At 42.0% G+C, this 17,297-nt stretch overlaps 1 protein-coding gene across 4 annotated transcripts in view; it reads left to right on the forward strand.

Annotated features, from left to right (window-relative positions):
• PPM1M (protein phosphatase, Mg2+/Mn2+ dependent 1M) overlaps nt 1–17,297 on the forward strand; it is a 242,076-nt gene that overhangs the window by 71,265 nt on the left and 153,514 nt on the right. For 2 of the 4 annotated variants that reach the window (XM_078661457.1, XM_078661456.1), the window contains exons 2-3: nt 3,122–3,307; nt 4,203–4,323. In XM_078661457.1, the coding sequence (XP_078517583.1) occupies nt 3,122–3,307; nt 4,203–4,323 (307 nt within the window). Of the gene's footprint in view, nt 1–2,513; nt 2,909–3,121; nt 3,308–4,202; nt 4,324–17,297 lie in introns of those variants that run through there. The other 2 variants (XM_078661458.1, XM_078661459.1) reach the window with 2 other exon arrangements.

Below are 17,297 nucleotides of genomic sequence, written 5' to 3' on the forward strand. Positions count from 1 at the left end.
CACCCATATTTCGTAGTCGAGAATAACTTGAAGATTGATTGCCATGTCTCTTCTGAAGCCTGCTGTCTCATTTCTCCTGTATCTTTGAGGAGAAGTCATCTAATTTTCCAGTTCCTGGCCCTCCCACTGCCCCTTCATCCAGTGATATTCCTTTTGTTCCCTTCATGAATAGTTGTAATTCTTTTGTTTCCTCTATTGACATCTGTGATGTAGCAATGGCAATCTTAAAGAGCACATCTGTTAAGGCCCCTGGCCCAGATGAGATCTCATTCAATGTTTTTAGGGAAAAGGTAATTTCTGGGCTCCCTTGCTGGCAAATGTGTCCTGAGCCACCATCGTAGCCGAAACGCCAACTTCCTGGAGGAAATCCACCATAGTTCCCACCTTTAAGAAGGGTGACAGATGGGCTCCATGCTATCACCCAATCTCGCTGTTGGACTCCTCTGCCAAAGTCCTCAGAAAGGTGATTCTCCAGAAACTGGAAGATTGTATGGAAGAAAAAGGTTTTGTATCCAATGTGCAGTTTGGTTTTCGTCCAGGCTTGGGCATAGTAGAGCAATCCCTTAACATGCTCCTGCTCACAGGGAAGTACGCCAAGGTCATAGACCTTTCTAGCATGTTCGACCTAATGGACAGCGGAAGGCTTTGGGATTTAATGAGTAATGCTGGGGTCGATTGTGCCCTTATTGACTTCCTTTGGGATACCGTGGCTCAAGTTCGGTAAAGCAGTGAAGGGGAATGCACGCCTCCTTTCAAAATCCACAGTCCGACAGGGTTGCATTCTAGCTCCCTTTCTTTTCCACTTTTACATCAACGCACTGGACCAAGTTTTGTCAGCTAAAGAGAAGGATCTACCTAGGGTAGGGGATAGGCCAGAGCCCGTACTTCTCTACTCAAATGATGCTGTGTTATTGTCGCGCACTGCAGACAAGCTGCAGCTCCTCCTGGCCTTCTTCAACGAATTTATGGGGGACCTGAAGCTAAAGGTCAATCAAAAAACGTCATTTATCATGACCTTTGGTCCCAGAAACACTTGTTCTCGCAGGTTCACCATCGATGAGATGTCCATCACTAAAGTCACAAATTTTAATTACCTTGTAATCATGCTAGACCGCCATTTTAAATCGGTTTAGCTTATGGTGCAGAGAGGGCTTAAAATGGATAATGCAGTCGATGCCATTTTGATATATTTACCAAAAAACTTAAACAAAAACCAATCAAAGAGTTGATTTCCCTCTATAAAATAAATGTATATCACTGGGCACCTACGAGGCTTTAGTCTGTGAGTATGCAGATTATGAACATCTACAAACAATCGAAAATACATTTCTTGCCAGATTTCTGGCAGTCCATAAAAGCACCGCCAACATCATTACCCACACAGAGGTTGGTCTCCCTTTACATTGAGGATGCCATTAACATGGCCTACTCCTACTATGGGCAAAAATCTGGAGTGCTCCCTTTATAAAATGTTCTCGCCAAGTCCTGGTTGACAGTATCATATTAGAACATGGCGATAAGATTGGTTGACTGGACTATATCAGAAAATCATTTGAACACCTTGGCGTCTCACACAACCTATTCCACTCACCTTGTGAAATTGATGGCAACACAAGGACCCTTATACCTTCACACTTTCAAAACAGCAGGGATTTAAAAATGGCTAACTGGTCTGAAGATATGAATGCTGTACGCCATTACATGGATATCAGCCCCAGCGAAAGTCCTGCATCATACTTAGCGTGGAGCATACATTTTATTTAACTTGCTTCAGGTTGAGTACAGTCCCCTTTTTGGCTCATTTTCCACAACAAGACTCCTGGTTTTCCTCCTTGCCCTGTTTCCCTTGTGATAACACCAGTCGCCAATCCCGTATCCATTTTATGTGTTTTTGTAGTTTTTATATTACCCCCAGATTTTCAATTTGTACGCCCTATTTTGCGTATCAACAAATGTAGACTGGCTAGTATGAGTCTCAAGCTTTTGCAGCTCTTAAATACTGTAACTACCTGTTATGCTGAAATCAGTTACATTTCTCATAGCCTTAGGATCAGGAGTGATTTAGGGGTTTCAGAAAATGGGTAGTGTTGATCTGCTTCTTGTTTGCCTTTTTGCATCAGTGATGCTCTGCTGCACTGTTTGCACTTTTGGATTGTATGTTCTTATTTGTTTTATTGTGCCTTTGCCACATTTTATTGATGCACTGTTTTTAGTGCCTGGATTATAACTCTTTCTTTCTAATGTGTAGCTGTCTTTTATGGCTTTGTTAGCAGAATAAAGAATATTTACTGACTGAATTAAAGCTTAGTAATACATTCCTTTACAATTGCCGCATAAATTAGGAACATTTTGTAAGAATCACAATTGCTATTTCCCTGCCATTCACAACAGCCTTTAGATTTATTATACTGTTTATTTTGTTGATGACAGGTTACATAAACACATCAGTGAGCATCTAGCTTTGTCGTTGCTCATTATGATGAAACTACACCCCTTTTACTTTCCTTTTCTCCGCGTCCCAGGGAGTAACTCGTTTTTCCTGTTCGACCTGTTTATGGCTAAAGTTCAACTTTACCTTTAATTGAGCTGTAAGCGGTATGTTTATCTAAGAAACCTTACAGTTTTATACTTCAGGCCACAGCTGAATCAGATTGCCTGGTTTTGATGGAATGGGGAAGTGAAACCGTCATCTGCTCGTTCACACGGCTCAACCTAAACGAAGCCTTTATTTCTGCTTTGAGAGTTCAGATATTTGAAGTTGGACTGCTATTAATCGGAAGTCAAAAAGGAGAGGGTTCTTTAAGAGCGGCTCAGCTGAAAGGGTCAAAGGACACAGTGTGCCAAGCACAAAACGAGGCAGGAGTGAGAGAAGGGAATACTGTACGACAGGTGGGAGAATGATAAAGAAGTATGGTTGATGTTTGACTGCTGCCAAAAGTGAAAGAAAAACGAAAAAAACGTAGGTAGAGTAAAGGAAGAGAGGCGCCGAGAGGAAGCGAGGAAATAGATGAAAAAGAAACGTACTAAATTGTCAGAAGTTAGGAGGACACTGATTTTGAATTTCAGGAGGTTCCTAAATGTCTTTTACTCGGCTTAGGAAATTCTTTTCTGCTAAAACTAGGCGGTCGTTTCCTGAGGAAGGTGATAGCGGACCCATTGCCCGGGAGTTAAAAGCACAGAAGACCACGGTGCCCCGGAGACCACGGTTCCTGCCTACAATCTACAGAGAAGGAAAGAGTCTTGGCCTCAGACCCATATCTTCCTCAACCAAGGACTGGCCTCTCCAGTGGGACACAGGATATGCAGAGTGAGTGAGGGCTCTCCTGGGACTTAAATTGTTGACTTGATTTTACATGCTTTAAATATATTTTTAAGAAAAAGCAATCTATCCACCTTCTCCCTAAAGTCCTTCTACCTACTCGAAACTAACATACCAACCCTGTGCTCTCCTATTCTCCTACGAAGATCCAGTCTCTGGTAGGCAGAATGTCCATCTTGTGTATTTCGATTGGAACCTTTCGGTCGATGCCAGCCCCTATATCTGCAGGTGCTTTCCTTAACCTCTTGAGTAATCCCCGATTAACCTTCCCATTTCATAGGTCTATCAGTTTAATTATTCTATTTCTGGGGAGTGATATGCACTGCTTTAACCCAGTGAGGATCTGTAAGTTCTGAGTTGGTGATATTTAAAGCAATACTTGCTTGTTATATCTTACTATCTGTGCTATATATCTCACTTTGTCTCTGATTTCGTTCAATGTGATCCCTTTCCGCCACCTTAACTCTTTTTCTGGTTTGATCCGTTTTTTTCCTGCTTCATGCATCTTCTTCAATTTGGCTTATCTCTTTTGCGTTTTTCTTCCTCCCTCTGTGCTGACTTTCTTTGTTATTTTACTCATTCTTTAAAGCTATCTGTATTAACAGTCCTCTTGCAGTGTACTTCCTCTCTAACTTTCCAGGTGCTCCTCGTCTTAGTTTTTTGTTTTTCTTTATTTTAATGCTTTTTCCCTGAATGTTCTCTGTGTCTAAATTGTTTTCTGACTCCCCGTCTAGTTGTTTTTGGTTTCTCTTTTCCATTGATACCTCTCTTATACTGCTTGCATCTCCCTTCTTCTTCAGCTGTTACAATATTTAATTTTATTATTTGCTTAGTCATTATGCCAGTAGGGTGGTATCCTCCAATTGAATATTTATCGCCCTAGAGTCATTAACGCACAGAAGTCGGTTACCAATGAGGACCAGGCGGTTTGCTGCCATGTAAACATCAGGAGGACCAGGTTACAAATGGATGTAGAAGAAACCCCAGAAGTAAATCCAGAGAAGGTTGGTACACAGTGGTAAGGGAAAGAAGGTGGGTGGATTCAGGCTGGTCTTACCCATGGATATGGATGCAACAGGTTTGGTTATGTAGGAGATATTCATAAAAGTAATACTTTTTTCAGGTCTTTTATATCTGTGTCTTGAGGCATTAGACTGATTTTGTCAGAGGAGTTGTATTCAAGATGATTAGCTGCCCGAAGTAAGAGATATTAAGTTTACTAAACGCTTCCTCCATAGATGTGAAAATAGGGTGTGTATGTATCTTAATTTAAATAAAGATGCTACCACTTCTTTAAATGCAAAAGGAGCTGTGTATCTTGAGAAACAGTATTTTAGCATAATATAACTAACGAAAGAGAGCAGCAAAATAATATTAATTGTTTCATACTATTGCATGCCACAGAGCGAGCCAGCATTAACAGATTTTCCTGATTGTCCATATCTGAAGTATTGTAACAAATATATGGTATTTAATAGGGTGCTGTAGTTTTTTGCATGATTTATGAACATGACTACTGGAATCATGCAGCAGGGAAGGACACAGTTATGCGGCAGGATTGACTATATTATGCTGCACAAAAAGGCAAATTATGCAGCGTAGTGTCCACATTTTGTGATAGCATTGCTTCGTTATTTTGTATTTTTTACACAGGTTAATACTGTCTGGGCAAAGGTTTTCCCTTATTAGTACATTTTAACACCCACATACAGTGATAAGGAACAGATAGGGGATCAGTCAAACTTTACAAAGGGTCTTTCACTGAATGGCAACAGATTGCGTCATTTTTAGTAACTTTTGAACCATTTAAGCTAGAAACATACTTTATTTTGTCAACATCTGCAGATTAAACAGCAGATGATGGAATATGTGGCATAATTATGTGGAAAACGCTGCAACCCCAAATTAACGTAATTCCATCAATTTTCTTTTTTTTTTTACAGAAGTACTTGCTCTACGTGACATAGAGTGAGAAATACTTTGTTATGAAAATCTGTCACTTGTATTCCTGCGATTGTGATGTTCTCAGGAATACAGAATACTTTTGGTCTGTTGGTATGGAATGAATATGAGATTGACTATCAACTACTTGTTACTCTTTCATTTGCAAGGTTTTTGAAAAGTCTAGAAGGAAATTTATGTGAGGTGTACTGAGGTGTATTAAATGTACATAAATGAAGATAGTCTTGGGTACCAGCAATATGGTGACTAAACTATTATGATCATGATTGTAAAGAGTTGGGGTGAAATAAATGATTTTGCACGGATGGCAGAAACAAGTACTATAATAAGAAAACTGTACTATAATAAGAAAACTAAGAAGAAGAACATGCCTGTAGAAAGAACCCATTGAACCCACGAGACGAGACAAAAATAGTACCATCCAGCCAGAAATGCCTCACCTAAAAACACTAGTTAATGCATCCCTGAGATGGAAATACATTTTATACTAAATGTATGTGTTCTCTTCCCAAGAGAGGGAAATGTGAATATTAGGGAATAGTACATTTTTCATACTTCCTTACATTTCTTTGACACTATCGTACCTATTTCTGTGATTGAACGTAACAAGATCCATACATTACATGCATTTTTCGAAAAACTTATATTAATGTAAAGGGAAGAAGGAATAAAGTACCGGAGATTGGTAGCAGTTTACCAAGATGCCTAGAAGGTTTTCTAAGGAATTTAGTGTACACTATGGCCTTCGTTGACTTCAATAGAAATTGCTGTCATGGCCATTCATATACATAATATGAACATTTTGTGTTTGTTTTGTCCTTGTTCAGCCACATTCACCATTGCAACTTCACAGGATATCAATTTCACACATCACATACAGGCACAGAGGGACCAACTCATGCAGAGCTTGAAGGTCCCTTTATACTTAGGACCTCATTACGATGTCGTTAGTGTGACCGCGACAGCCCGTTGTTGTCAGTCCGATCGCCATATTACGATACTGCCGGTCAGACCCACAGCTATTGAACGCAACATGTCCACCTCTGCCAGGATCATAAATCGATAGTGCGGCAGTCAGAAAAGCATCCCAGAATGGCAGCGGTGGGTCAGACCCACAGCTATTGAACGCAACATGTCCACCTCCGCCAGGATCATAAATCCAATGGTGCGGCAGTCAGAAAAGCATCCCAGAATGGCGGCTGTGCCTGCGGCAGGCACCACAGGCAGGATTACAATATCCCTTTCCAACAACGTTTACATGATGGAGATCCCGCCATATAAAGGTTGTCAGAAAGGGATCGAGGGGGCTCCAAACAGGACTCCCGGTCATCGGAGCGCAGAGTAAAATGTGCCGGGGGAGGTACATGTAGTGCCCCCCTACATTCGCACTCTCATGTGTGCACTTTGTGCCATGCACAACATAGTGCATGGCACGCAGTGCACTGACATGCTGAAGGTGCTGTATGGCGCCGGCATCTGCTATAGCACTTTCCAGTGCCTGTGGCATGCCCCGCAGTGTTACCACAGAGTTCTGAACGCCAGCTTGGCGGTTCTATCAAAATTTGGCAGGCAGACCGCTGCATGCTCTTCAGGCAGTCTCCCGACCACCGCAATGGCTTTTGTCTTTTCCGATCACCTGGCATCATAATGAGGCCCTTAGTCTTGATTCCTGCACGCTACCATTGCCACTCACAAAGGTTAGACATTCTGTTCTGTTAATATTTAATGTGATCAAACTTAGATTTCATTGTGTTTCCTGTTGGATGCTGTGGATTGTGGCAGCTTCCATAGTCAAGGCTTGATGGACATAAGGTAGATTGTACCTTTTCAGAATTGGTGATGAGAAGGTGAACATTTTGATAAAAATATACATAATAAACTCAATTTTGAACAGGCTTGTCATTCAGGATGTTAGTATTGAATATCTAGCAGTAGTTGGTCTAAGTTTACTCTACAATTTTTTGAAAGCTGCTAGACCCTTCCCATTTTTAGGAATGTTGTAATATCACCTTAACAGATGCCGTGCCTCTATTTTAACCCATCTACCATCACTCTTGTTTTTTTTTTATAATACAATTACACCTTTCATCTGTTAAAGCAAATAATCCTAATCTTGTACATTACCTCAAGGTTAGTTCTACTATTGAGCAGCACCAACTTTTCCTTTTCACCACGATCCTTTAATTTTTACTTATATCTACCCAATCTATTTCTTCCACTTAGGAAAAGCAAGTGCAGGAGCCTAAAGGTTTTCTTTGGTGCTGCTGAATGTCATACCTCTTAATGTCACCTCATCCACCACTCTGCCCCCTCGTGGCCTTTTCTCACTCTTGTAGTTTATTTACGATCCTATTTTTTCCTTTATCTCTGTTTTCCTATCTTGTTCTTCCTTTTACTTTTCTCCATTTCTGATGATGAAAAATAAGTCCAAGTCCTCAAAAATGAGCACTGATGCCAATTACCTGCACAAATTAAGCACTGCCTGCATGCCTCATTCTAGACATTCTACAGTTCATTGTAATTCTTTTTACCATTAGGTTTCTAAAAAATAAAAATGTTAAATGTATGTTGGTTTTATCAACAAGTTCCCTAGTTAAAATCCACATGGTTCTTTAAGGAACTAATTCTTCTGCATTGGTGCACCAGACTCGCCGGTCCTGTGTTGCTTGTGTTTCAGCTCAGGGAGGACCTGGCTTGGCACTTCGGGCTGGACTGTTCCCAGTGAAGCAGGGTCAAGACTGATTTGCATATAGCTGGTTCCAAAGTGAGGTGGCAAGTTGTCCAAAATAACGATGAATTGAGATGCGACCTTGGTAATTACCAGTGGTTGAGATTAATTCAAGCATTCAATAAATCACTTTTTATATACTTTATTGTGTAGCTCTAAGTGGGACAGGTATTTGCAGACCTGGGTCCTGTGCACTCTGTCACTGCAACCAAGCTATATTAGACAGAAATGCTCATAACAAGGTCAAAACCAGTACTGGGTTTCTTGTGTTCCGGTTCATGGAAGACCTGGCTTGGCAGTTCGGGCTGGACTGTTAACACTGGATCAGGGACAGGACTGATTTGCATATAACTGGGTCCAAACTGAGATGGTGTGGTGTGCAAAATAACAATAGATTGGGATGCGACCCCGAGTAATTACCAGCTGCTGAGCTATTTCAAGCATTCCATCAAGCACTTTTTGTGTAGTTTAATGTGTTGTCCAGACATGTGCCCCGTGCACACTGTGTCACTGGAACCAAGCTATACTCAGTTGATGAGCCCATAACAAGGGTATAACCTGTCCTGGGTTGCTTGTGTTCCGGTTCAGAGAGGGCCTGGCAGTGGATGAGATGAATTCAAGCATTCCATCCAAACATGTTGTATACTTTAGGTGTGCAAATGCTGGCTGTCTCTGAAGCAACCTCGAGTGCAGCTAGCAGCACCGGATAAACTCCTATCTGCTGCAAGTCCAATGCCGCAGACCTCCCTGACTTAGAAGCATTGGACAAAGTTAAGGTGGCTGTGTTAATCAAGATTTCAAGATTTTATTTTGGGTGATCGGTCTTTTAAAAACAAAAACCATTACACCAAATACAAGTTTTTAAATAATACTACTACATATATACACATAGAATAGTTTGCTTAATCATACAAAAATAATGAATAAGTTACTTTTACACGTCTAATATTTAAAATCATGTCTTTCTAGCATCATTATTAAAAAAAAAAAAGCACTTTGACTCTTCTTAATTTTCTGGTTGGCTGTTAGTTTTTTTAGAGAATCTTTTTGGCTCTCTATATAGTTTCAACCGATTTCCTTTAGATACACGTTTTAAAAGTTTTACCCCTCTACATGCTAATGGGATTGAGGTCCCGCCGAGCCAGGTAGTTGAGCGTATATTCAAATTGTTCAGTAGTGATTTTAAAAGTGCTTTTCGTTCATTTAGTAACATAGGGCATACACAGAAAATGTGTTGAATAGATTCGTCTTTATATCCGCATAGTCTGCAGTCTCGATTTTCCCTTTTATCCTTCCATGCTGGGATTAAGTCTTTTGTTTCCCACATGCCCAGACGCAACCTCATGAATTGATGTTTTAAAGTATGTGAGAAATACGCTGATAAATATTCCTGAGGCTTCCTTTTCCCATATGCATTAATAACTGTCCAGGCATGCCGTCTTTGCAGTAGGATGTTCTCATCCTTTGAGTGAGACAAACATTTTATTGGGATGTTAATTAGTTTGTTGAATGCCTTTTTTCCTATGCTAAGATTCCAAATATCTAGGGCGGAGAGGTCCATTATCACCTGGTTTAAGTAACTACCCCAGGATCCTTGAGTTTTCTTTCCTTTTTGTCTTTCTATTTCTTTCCAGCATAGGTGATCTATAGTTCCACTTGCAGAAGCACGCAACCTCCAGCACAGTTTTATAAAATCTCCTTTGCTGCGAAATTCCTGGTTTAATAAGCCAAACTCTAGCCGCACCTGAGCAGGCGATGCGCTTTGCTGGATATGGAAGACTTTTTTTATATACTTTTGTTTGTATTTTGTTTAAAACCGTAATTTCACATCCTTTCATTATTTCAGTGCCATAGGTTACTGTTGGCATTAACAGTGCCTGCATAACTGTTAATAAGTTGCCATATGATGGACAGCTTAATTTCTTTTTTAATACATTGAAGCCATATATCAGATTTTGAGATTTTGACTTCATTGAAATGAGCTGTGATTTTTGGGTTCATTTTCGTTCTACCATAATATTTGTAGGAAGCAACTATTTCGACTTTCTTCCCCTCTACATACCATGTATATTTCTTGTTTTTGTTTTTGGCATCTACTAGCCGTACAACCTTTGTTTTTGATAAATTCAGTTCTAGCCCTTGTACTGTTAAATATTTGGCTACGGCATGAATTCCTCTTTGTAAACCGATTTGCGCTTGACTTAGCAGTACTAAATCATCGGCGTACTGAAGGCACCTAATTTCCTCATTAACAATCGATGGTGGGTGACTATTGATTTCCACAAGGGCATCTTCAAGATCAGATATGTACAGGTTAAAAAGGGTAGGAGCTAGCAGGCACCCCTGTTTCAGGCCATTTTTGGTGTTTATTTTCTTTGTTACCCACCGGCCATCTCCTACCTTTACCCGGCTCCATGTATTTGAATATAATTCTCTGATGGCCTTTAACAGATTTATGGGGATGCCCCAGATGGCCAGTTTTTCCCAAAGAAGTTCACGGGGCACGCTGTCGAAAGCTTGCTTAAGGTCCACAAAACAGGCGAACAGGCAGGTGTTTTTAAATTTAGCTTTTTCGGCTAACAATGTTAATGCTGTTAGATTTGTTAGAGTTCCTGCTCCCACCGAAACCCTGTTTGAGATCTCTGGATGCGGTTGTTTTCATCGGACCATTTTTTTAGTTTGGTTAGTAGGCAACTTGCATATAGCTCTGCTTCGACATCAATTAAAGCAATTAATCGGTAGTTGATCGGCATTGTTGAATTTCCCCCTTTGAAAATTGGCTGTATAATACTTCCCCTCCAGGATTCAGGGATTCCATTTGTTTCAATCAATTCATTAAAGAGTGGGGGAAAATAATGGGCCCAATATGAAGCTTCTCCCTTGAAGAGGGCATTTGGAATGCCATTTGGTCCTGGTGCGCCCTCCGAGTTTAGCTTTTTGATGATTTTTATTAGTTCGCTTACTTCTATTAATTTGTCGGAGCTTTTATATTTCGGAGAGATTAGTTTGTTATTCGCATTTAGGCCCACAGGGAGACTTTGTGTGTTTTGTTCTACATGCCTCCTGCTGTCCTTTTTTGATGTTGGACTACCTAGGGTTGGTTTAAACTTTGATACTTTATACATACTCATTATGTGGGCTACCCATTCTTCCTCGTTTATCCCTGCGTTTTGATGTCTGTTTTTTCCGAGTGTCAGTAATTTTATCTGAGACCAGAAGTGTTTTCCATTCCGTTGTTTACTAGCCAAGAGGAGTTTATTCCATATTGCGACCTGATAACTAGATTTAGCTACTCTGCAGTTTTTCCTATACTGTTTTCTTAAATTTTTAAGCACGCTTCTGTCAGGTTTCCCCCCTGTTTTTAACTGGTTTGAGATTTCTCTTATTCTGCGTACTATTAGGCTTTTTTGCTTGCGAAGTTCATGATTGAACCAGGGATGGTGGCTGCTTGTCCGCATGAGCTTCTTCTGGTGCCTGGCTGAATGTTCACTTTTGTTATCCGAAAAGAGTTCCATTAAGGCTCCTGTTAGGATATCCCAGGATCTTACTCTTTCACCTTCCCTACTTTGTGGTGAATATGGGCTTGCAGATTCCACTGAATTTTCTTCACTTGTACCCGCGTGGTGGTATACTTCTGCCATCACATTTTCGATCCCTATTCCACGCCATTTCAGTCTTTTAAAATTGTAGGCATGTGGCGTGGAAAAAAGATTTCTTGCGGCTGTCCGTCTGGCTGTAAAGTGCTCCAATTGCAATAATTGTGGCATGTGATCGCTCTCTATGCGTGGAACAGTTAGGAATTTTCGTGTTTGGCATGGTACAAATTCACTCACTAAGGTATGATAGATTGTGGAGCTTTTGGACCCACTTAAAAAGGTTATTGCCGCCGGTGAATCATCTTTTGTATTTCCATTGAGGTGAATCAGTCCTAATGATTCAAGTCGTCGTCTGAAGGTATTTCCCTTTTTATTCATATTCCCTGTGGAAATACATAAGTTAATATTAAAGTCACCGGAAATGATGAACTGTACCTGGCAATACAGCCTCTGCTCTGTAGTGATTTTATTATTCCTAACAACGTATTCATGTGCTCATCTTTTGTCGCCTCACTCAGATGGATGTAAACATTAAGTAGTATTAATGTTGTTACAGACCCATTGCTTTTATGCTGTTCCAGTTTGGATGCAAGGACCAAATTCTTCCCTATAGTTTGTCCAATCCAATTTGGTCGATGAATAAGAGGATAGGTCGCCCTTTGGCTGACCAAATTTTGCAGATTTTATTGCTGGCTCATGATGGCCGGCAAAGCCTGTCAATCACAACAGGAAATAATTTGGTTAATCATTCGTCATTTGATAAATGCTTGTATATGCTTTATAGTTAGAGCTCACGGTTTTATGTTATTTACTTTTTGAACATTTCCATCTGTATCTTTCTATATTTATTTTTGGGACATCCTGTATGTGATTATGCATATTTATTTTGTGTTTTGTGAATAAATGAATTTGTATATTTATGCACTTATGTTTCTGATAAATGTGCACATATACTTAGCTGTCTGCCGGATTTTGCTTATTACTAAGCCAAAAATAATAAAAAATTGCAACCACATGAAAATATCAGCATTATAGCAAAATCTTCTATTCAGACAGCCAATCATACAAAGAAATCACATACCTTTTTTTTTAACTCCCCATGCTGGCAATCTGCACAGCTAATGACATGGAATTTATGAATAACAGATTGGACAGTCAATCAAAAGGTACGCAATTTTCTGTATTTTTCCACTTTTGAAAATATATGCACAGTGATTTCTGTCTGTATTTATCTGTAAAAATCAGTAAAATCTGAAAACTTGGAACCTTATTCATAGTACACCTTTCAAATGGGATGCTGCTTTGCTCTCAAGTAATTTTTTGTGAGTTCACAGTCGCATCAGTGATGTTTTCTATATTAACTTGTCTGACAATAGCAAAAACAAGCTCTAAATTGTAGATATTTCTTTCTGTTAACGTATTTGAACGAATTACGCACCATATGCATTAGTAGTATACCAAATAACTCATGTTTAGGGCATGTAAAGAGGATGCAGTTTTTATTTTTGTATGTTGGCAGGTTGTTTTAGTAGTAAATGCAACATCCCCTTTTCTGTGCTGAATGAGACTCCACGAATACTACAGTCAGAGGTAATGGGGCAAGCATTGGCTACTAGGCCTCGACCTTGGATGGGACGGTGGTTATTTATCTCTAATGTCCCAAAGTCTGTCCCACTATGGCTCTGCAAACTGGACCAAGTACAACCCCTTCAGCACTGCCTTTCCGTTTAGGAGCGCAAGCAGTCACAGGCTTCTCAAGGAGGTAGTGTAGTGATGCTCGAGCTCAGCATATCAGGATGATAAATGATCGTCAAATCTAGTGTTTGACTTTAGAGAGTAGAAGTAATTTAATGCACACTAGAACTAAATACTACAAACAGGTATGCACACAGTACAATTTTAGTGTCCTGGTACTAGAGTACAATGGTGCCTCTCTCTCTCTTATGGCCCTTGGTCTTCCCTTTGGTCCAGGTGGATCCATTCTTTGAACTACTGTTAGCAAGAGTTGGCCCAGGTGCAGATTAACCCAATACTCCTGGACTAGCACTCAGTCTGTAGCTTTTGTCATTGTTTCCACTCATCCAGACTTTCTGTCCGTATATAGGGCCCATCGTTTCAGCACCTGCCTTGCTCTTCCCCGACTTGGTAGCTCCTCATCTTCTGGGGCTAGGCATGCTTCAACAGTTCCTTCGGGGCACCTTTAAGGTTGCATCTGCTGCTGCTCCGGTCTGTTGATGGCTGCTCAAGAACATCCTTGTTCACAGCAGGTCTTGTGGTGTGCAGTGCTATCCTACCTGGGCAGTTCAAGCCCAGATTGTTGCAGCTACGTACATACAGGGTTATTGCGACAGTTATATCATCAAGTAGACCTTCACAGGTGGGTGGGAGATCATGACTTAAGTCTAACTGCAGTTTACTCTGTGCAACAATTTAAGTTACACCACTGTTGTATTAGACGGGCAGTGCAGCTCACGTCATGCTGCAGTTGTACACTTCATGTGCAGCAGCTCAGACCATGCCACCTCTTTACATTTTGGGCACACCGGCTCAGGTTACACTTTGTCTTCATAACTCAGGCACAGCGGTTCTGGTCCTTCCACAATTTCACCCTTCAGGCTCAACAGCTCAGAGCAAGCCATAGATTGGTGAGGGAGAAATACTCCTCTAGAGTTATCCATGATGTGACTGAAAAAGTCTCAAAGCTATGACTGAAGGGTGCAGACCCTAAAGGCCACTCTCTATACATTATAAAGAATACATCTAGCAGACAGCTAAAGCTGTCTGACCAGGCCTAAAAAGATCTTTAATTATTGTCCTTAGACCTCACAGAACACTTCTGCATCTGTCAAGATTTTTTAAGAGAGGGCAGTAACCCCATAATCTCTCAGAAACTCTTATCTTTTAAATGTGAAGCAATCGGTCTGTAGACTGTTACCCATCACAGAAATATGAAGGTTTAAATGGATTGTCACTCTCTTTTGGCATCCTTGTTCTAGTTTTTATGCTTTCTTTTCTAGTTTGATAACGCTGAAGTAAATGTGACCTTCCACTATCCTGCTTTAAACTTATTGTCTTTCACGAGTTGATTGACCTTGATTGTTTATTATTGTGTGATGCACATTTGTTACAGTGTCTTGCTAGTACAATATAATTAAAAAATGTCTCTTTCAGCAGCTTTTTTTGTCTCTTTTATCTGATTTACTGTGCAGCATGAGCATTTTGCTCTCCTAAATTGCAACCGGTTATATTTTTCTATTGTACATGTTGGCAGTGGTGGCATCGCTAGAGGGTGGTCAGATGGGTCCCATCCCACAGCTGCATTTCTTATAGCTCCCCCACCCCCCACTCCTGTGCCCCACCACGACAGCTGCTAAAAGTACCAGGAAGCAACACAGAAAAAACAGTCATTTCAACTTGCCGCATACATTAATTCATCCAACCACCTTTCATTGCAAAGCAGTATTGTTTGCTTAAGCTCTTAGATGCTAAGGATTTGTTTAATCTTGTTACTAGGTATCCTGTATGGGATAAAGAACCTCCTGCCATACACTATAAGGATAATGCATGTTACCAAGGAGTTTCTTTATAAGGTCATGGAACTCTGAGGTGACTTGTAATATTCTTATAGGAAAGGGGGTAATTTGAGCGGGGGGGGGGTAATTTACTACTTATACTACATGGCAACATCAGCATCACCCATCATAAAAACCACTGAAATACTTGGTATGTTGCTTCTTCAAATGAAAGATTTGGATGTTTGTAAACATGAAGAATAAAAGTAGATTCTAGTGTAAAATTCAGCACACAAAAAAGTAGATAGATATTTGTTGTAAAAACACAGTAGCTCAGAATGTGTAGAAACATGCAGAGATAGTCTATCTTTTCTATAATTGCCTTACACGCGTAAAGTAAACATGTTTGTATAAATATATTATTTCTGCTTATCCCTGTGGATCTACAAAAACAGAACAGAAAGCCAGGGTATGTTTTTAAACTGCAGCTTTAATTAAGCCCCCGCCCTGTGACCTGCCCTTCACCTTGGCTCCTGGCTCTGAAAGCTGGCATTGTGACCTCAGAAGTCAGTTAAAATAAGTTATTACAGGTCAGCAGCTATGTCACTGCTTTATTACAGGTTACCAGCGATGTCACAAGTCTCCTGTAATAAGTAAATTAGAGGCAGGCTTTTATACGAAAAAATCCGACTCACTTATCTTATACTTAGTTACTACTCACCATATGTTCGTTAGTGTGCATCAGTCTAGATTTCAAGCATGGTATTAGTGATAGACTCATTTGATTCAGTACATTTTGATCTGGTTCATACATTGTGAGCTGAAACATCAATGTGTTTTTCTTCTACCATGTCTTGTCATGCCTGTTGGACAGGCCACATGAAGGGCTCGCTCCCTCCCCGCAGGACAGGGCCCGGGCCACCGTCAGCACCATTGCCCTGCCCAGCCGCCATCTTGGACACGGCACCACGCGGCCGCGCGGCCTCAGCCCGACCCCAACCCTGGGCCTGGCCAGGCCCCGACATCCCGGCACCACCCTCCACCCAGGAGGTGAACGGCCCACTTGGCAGGTCAATGGGAGTACGAAGTGTCGATGGCTCTCCCCCGCCAGGTGCCGAGCACCCCCAGCCTCCTCGGGCGCTGGCTCCGCCCCCCTGCTGGGTGTCTGGACTCCCTCATCCCGGACCTCCCGACCTCCAAGAGCGAGGGTCCGGACATCAAAGGGCGCCAGACCTATAACTGGGGCAGCCCCAGGACAGGAAGGCAGTTGTATCCTGGAGTCGAGAGACACCGCGACGAACTCATCCTTGACGGACTGTTGGCGCTGCCACAGCCCTGCCTTGTGAACTATTGTCCTGCCTGCTGGCGCTGCCGCGGCCCTCTGTAACCTTCATCCTCGTGGGACCTGCTGGCGCTGCCGCGGCCCGTTGCAACCTGCATTCTCGTGGGACCTGCTGGCGCTGCCGCGGCCCGTTGTAACCTTCATCCTCGTTGGGACCTGCTGGCGCTGCCGCGGCCCGTTGCAACCTGCATCCTCGTGGGACCTGCTGGCGCTGCCGCGGCCCGTTGTAACCTCCATCCTCGTTGGGACCTGCTGGCGCTGCCGCGGCCCGTTGCAACCTGCATTCTCGTGGGACCTGCTGGCGCTGCCGCGACCCGTTGTAACCTTCATCCTCGTTGGGACCTGCTGGCGCTGCCGCGGCCCGTTGCCACCTACGACCTCATCGGGACCTGCCGGCGCTGCCGCGGTCTGACCCAGCCGAACACCGAGCTCGAGGATTGTGAGCTATCACCGTTACACACCCGTACCCGTGGGTACCAAGACTGTCCCGCTACCCCCTTCCCTTACTAGAGACTAGAATTGAGAGGATCATCGTGTCCTGATCGCCTTGTATCGTACCACACTACTACCCGAAGTGCCTATAAAAGGTGTTACCCTAATCTTTGTGTGGTGTCCATCTGTGGGGGGGAAGTTACCTGTCTGTGCGATCACTGTGCTCGGCCGGCCCTCCCGGTCTCCGTCTAACATTGGTGGCTAGCGGCGCGATCCGAACCAACGCGTACCGTACAGACAGTAACTCACCCTACGACTAAAACCACAATGACGACCAAAGAGAGCGGATCGGCGGAGAAGTTCCAGATGGAAAAGCTGGAAGAATACAACCACCGAGAGCTCAAAC

The sequence above is a fragment of the Lissotriton helveticus genome, chromosome 9 (assembly GCF_964261635.1).
Source record: "Lissotriton helveticus chromosome 9, aLisHel1.1, whole genome shotgun sequence".
Taxonomy (NCBI): Eukaryota; Metazoa; Chordata; class Amphibia; order Caudata; family Salamandridae; genus Lissotriton; species Lissotriton helveticus.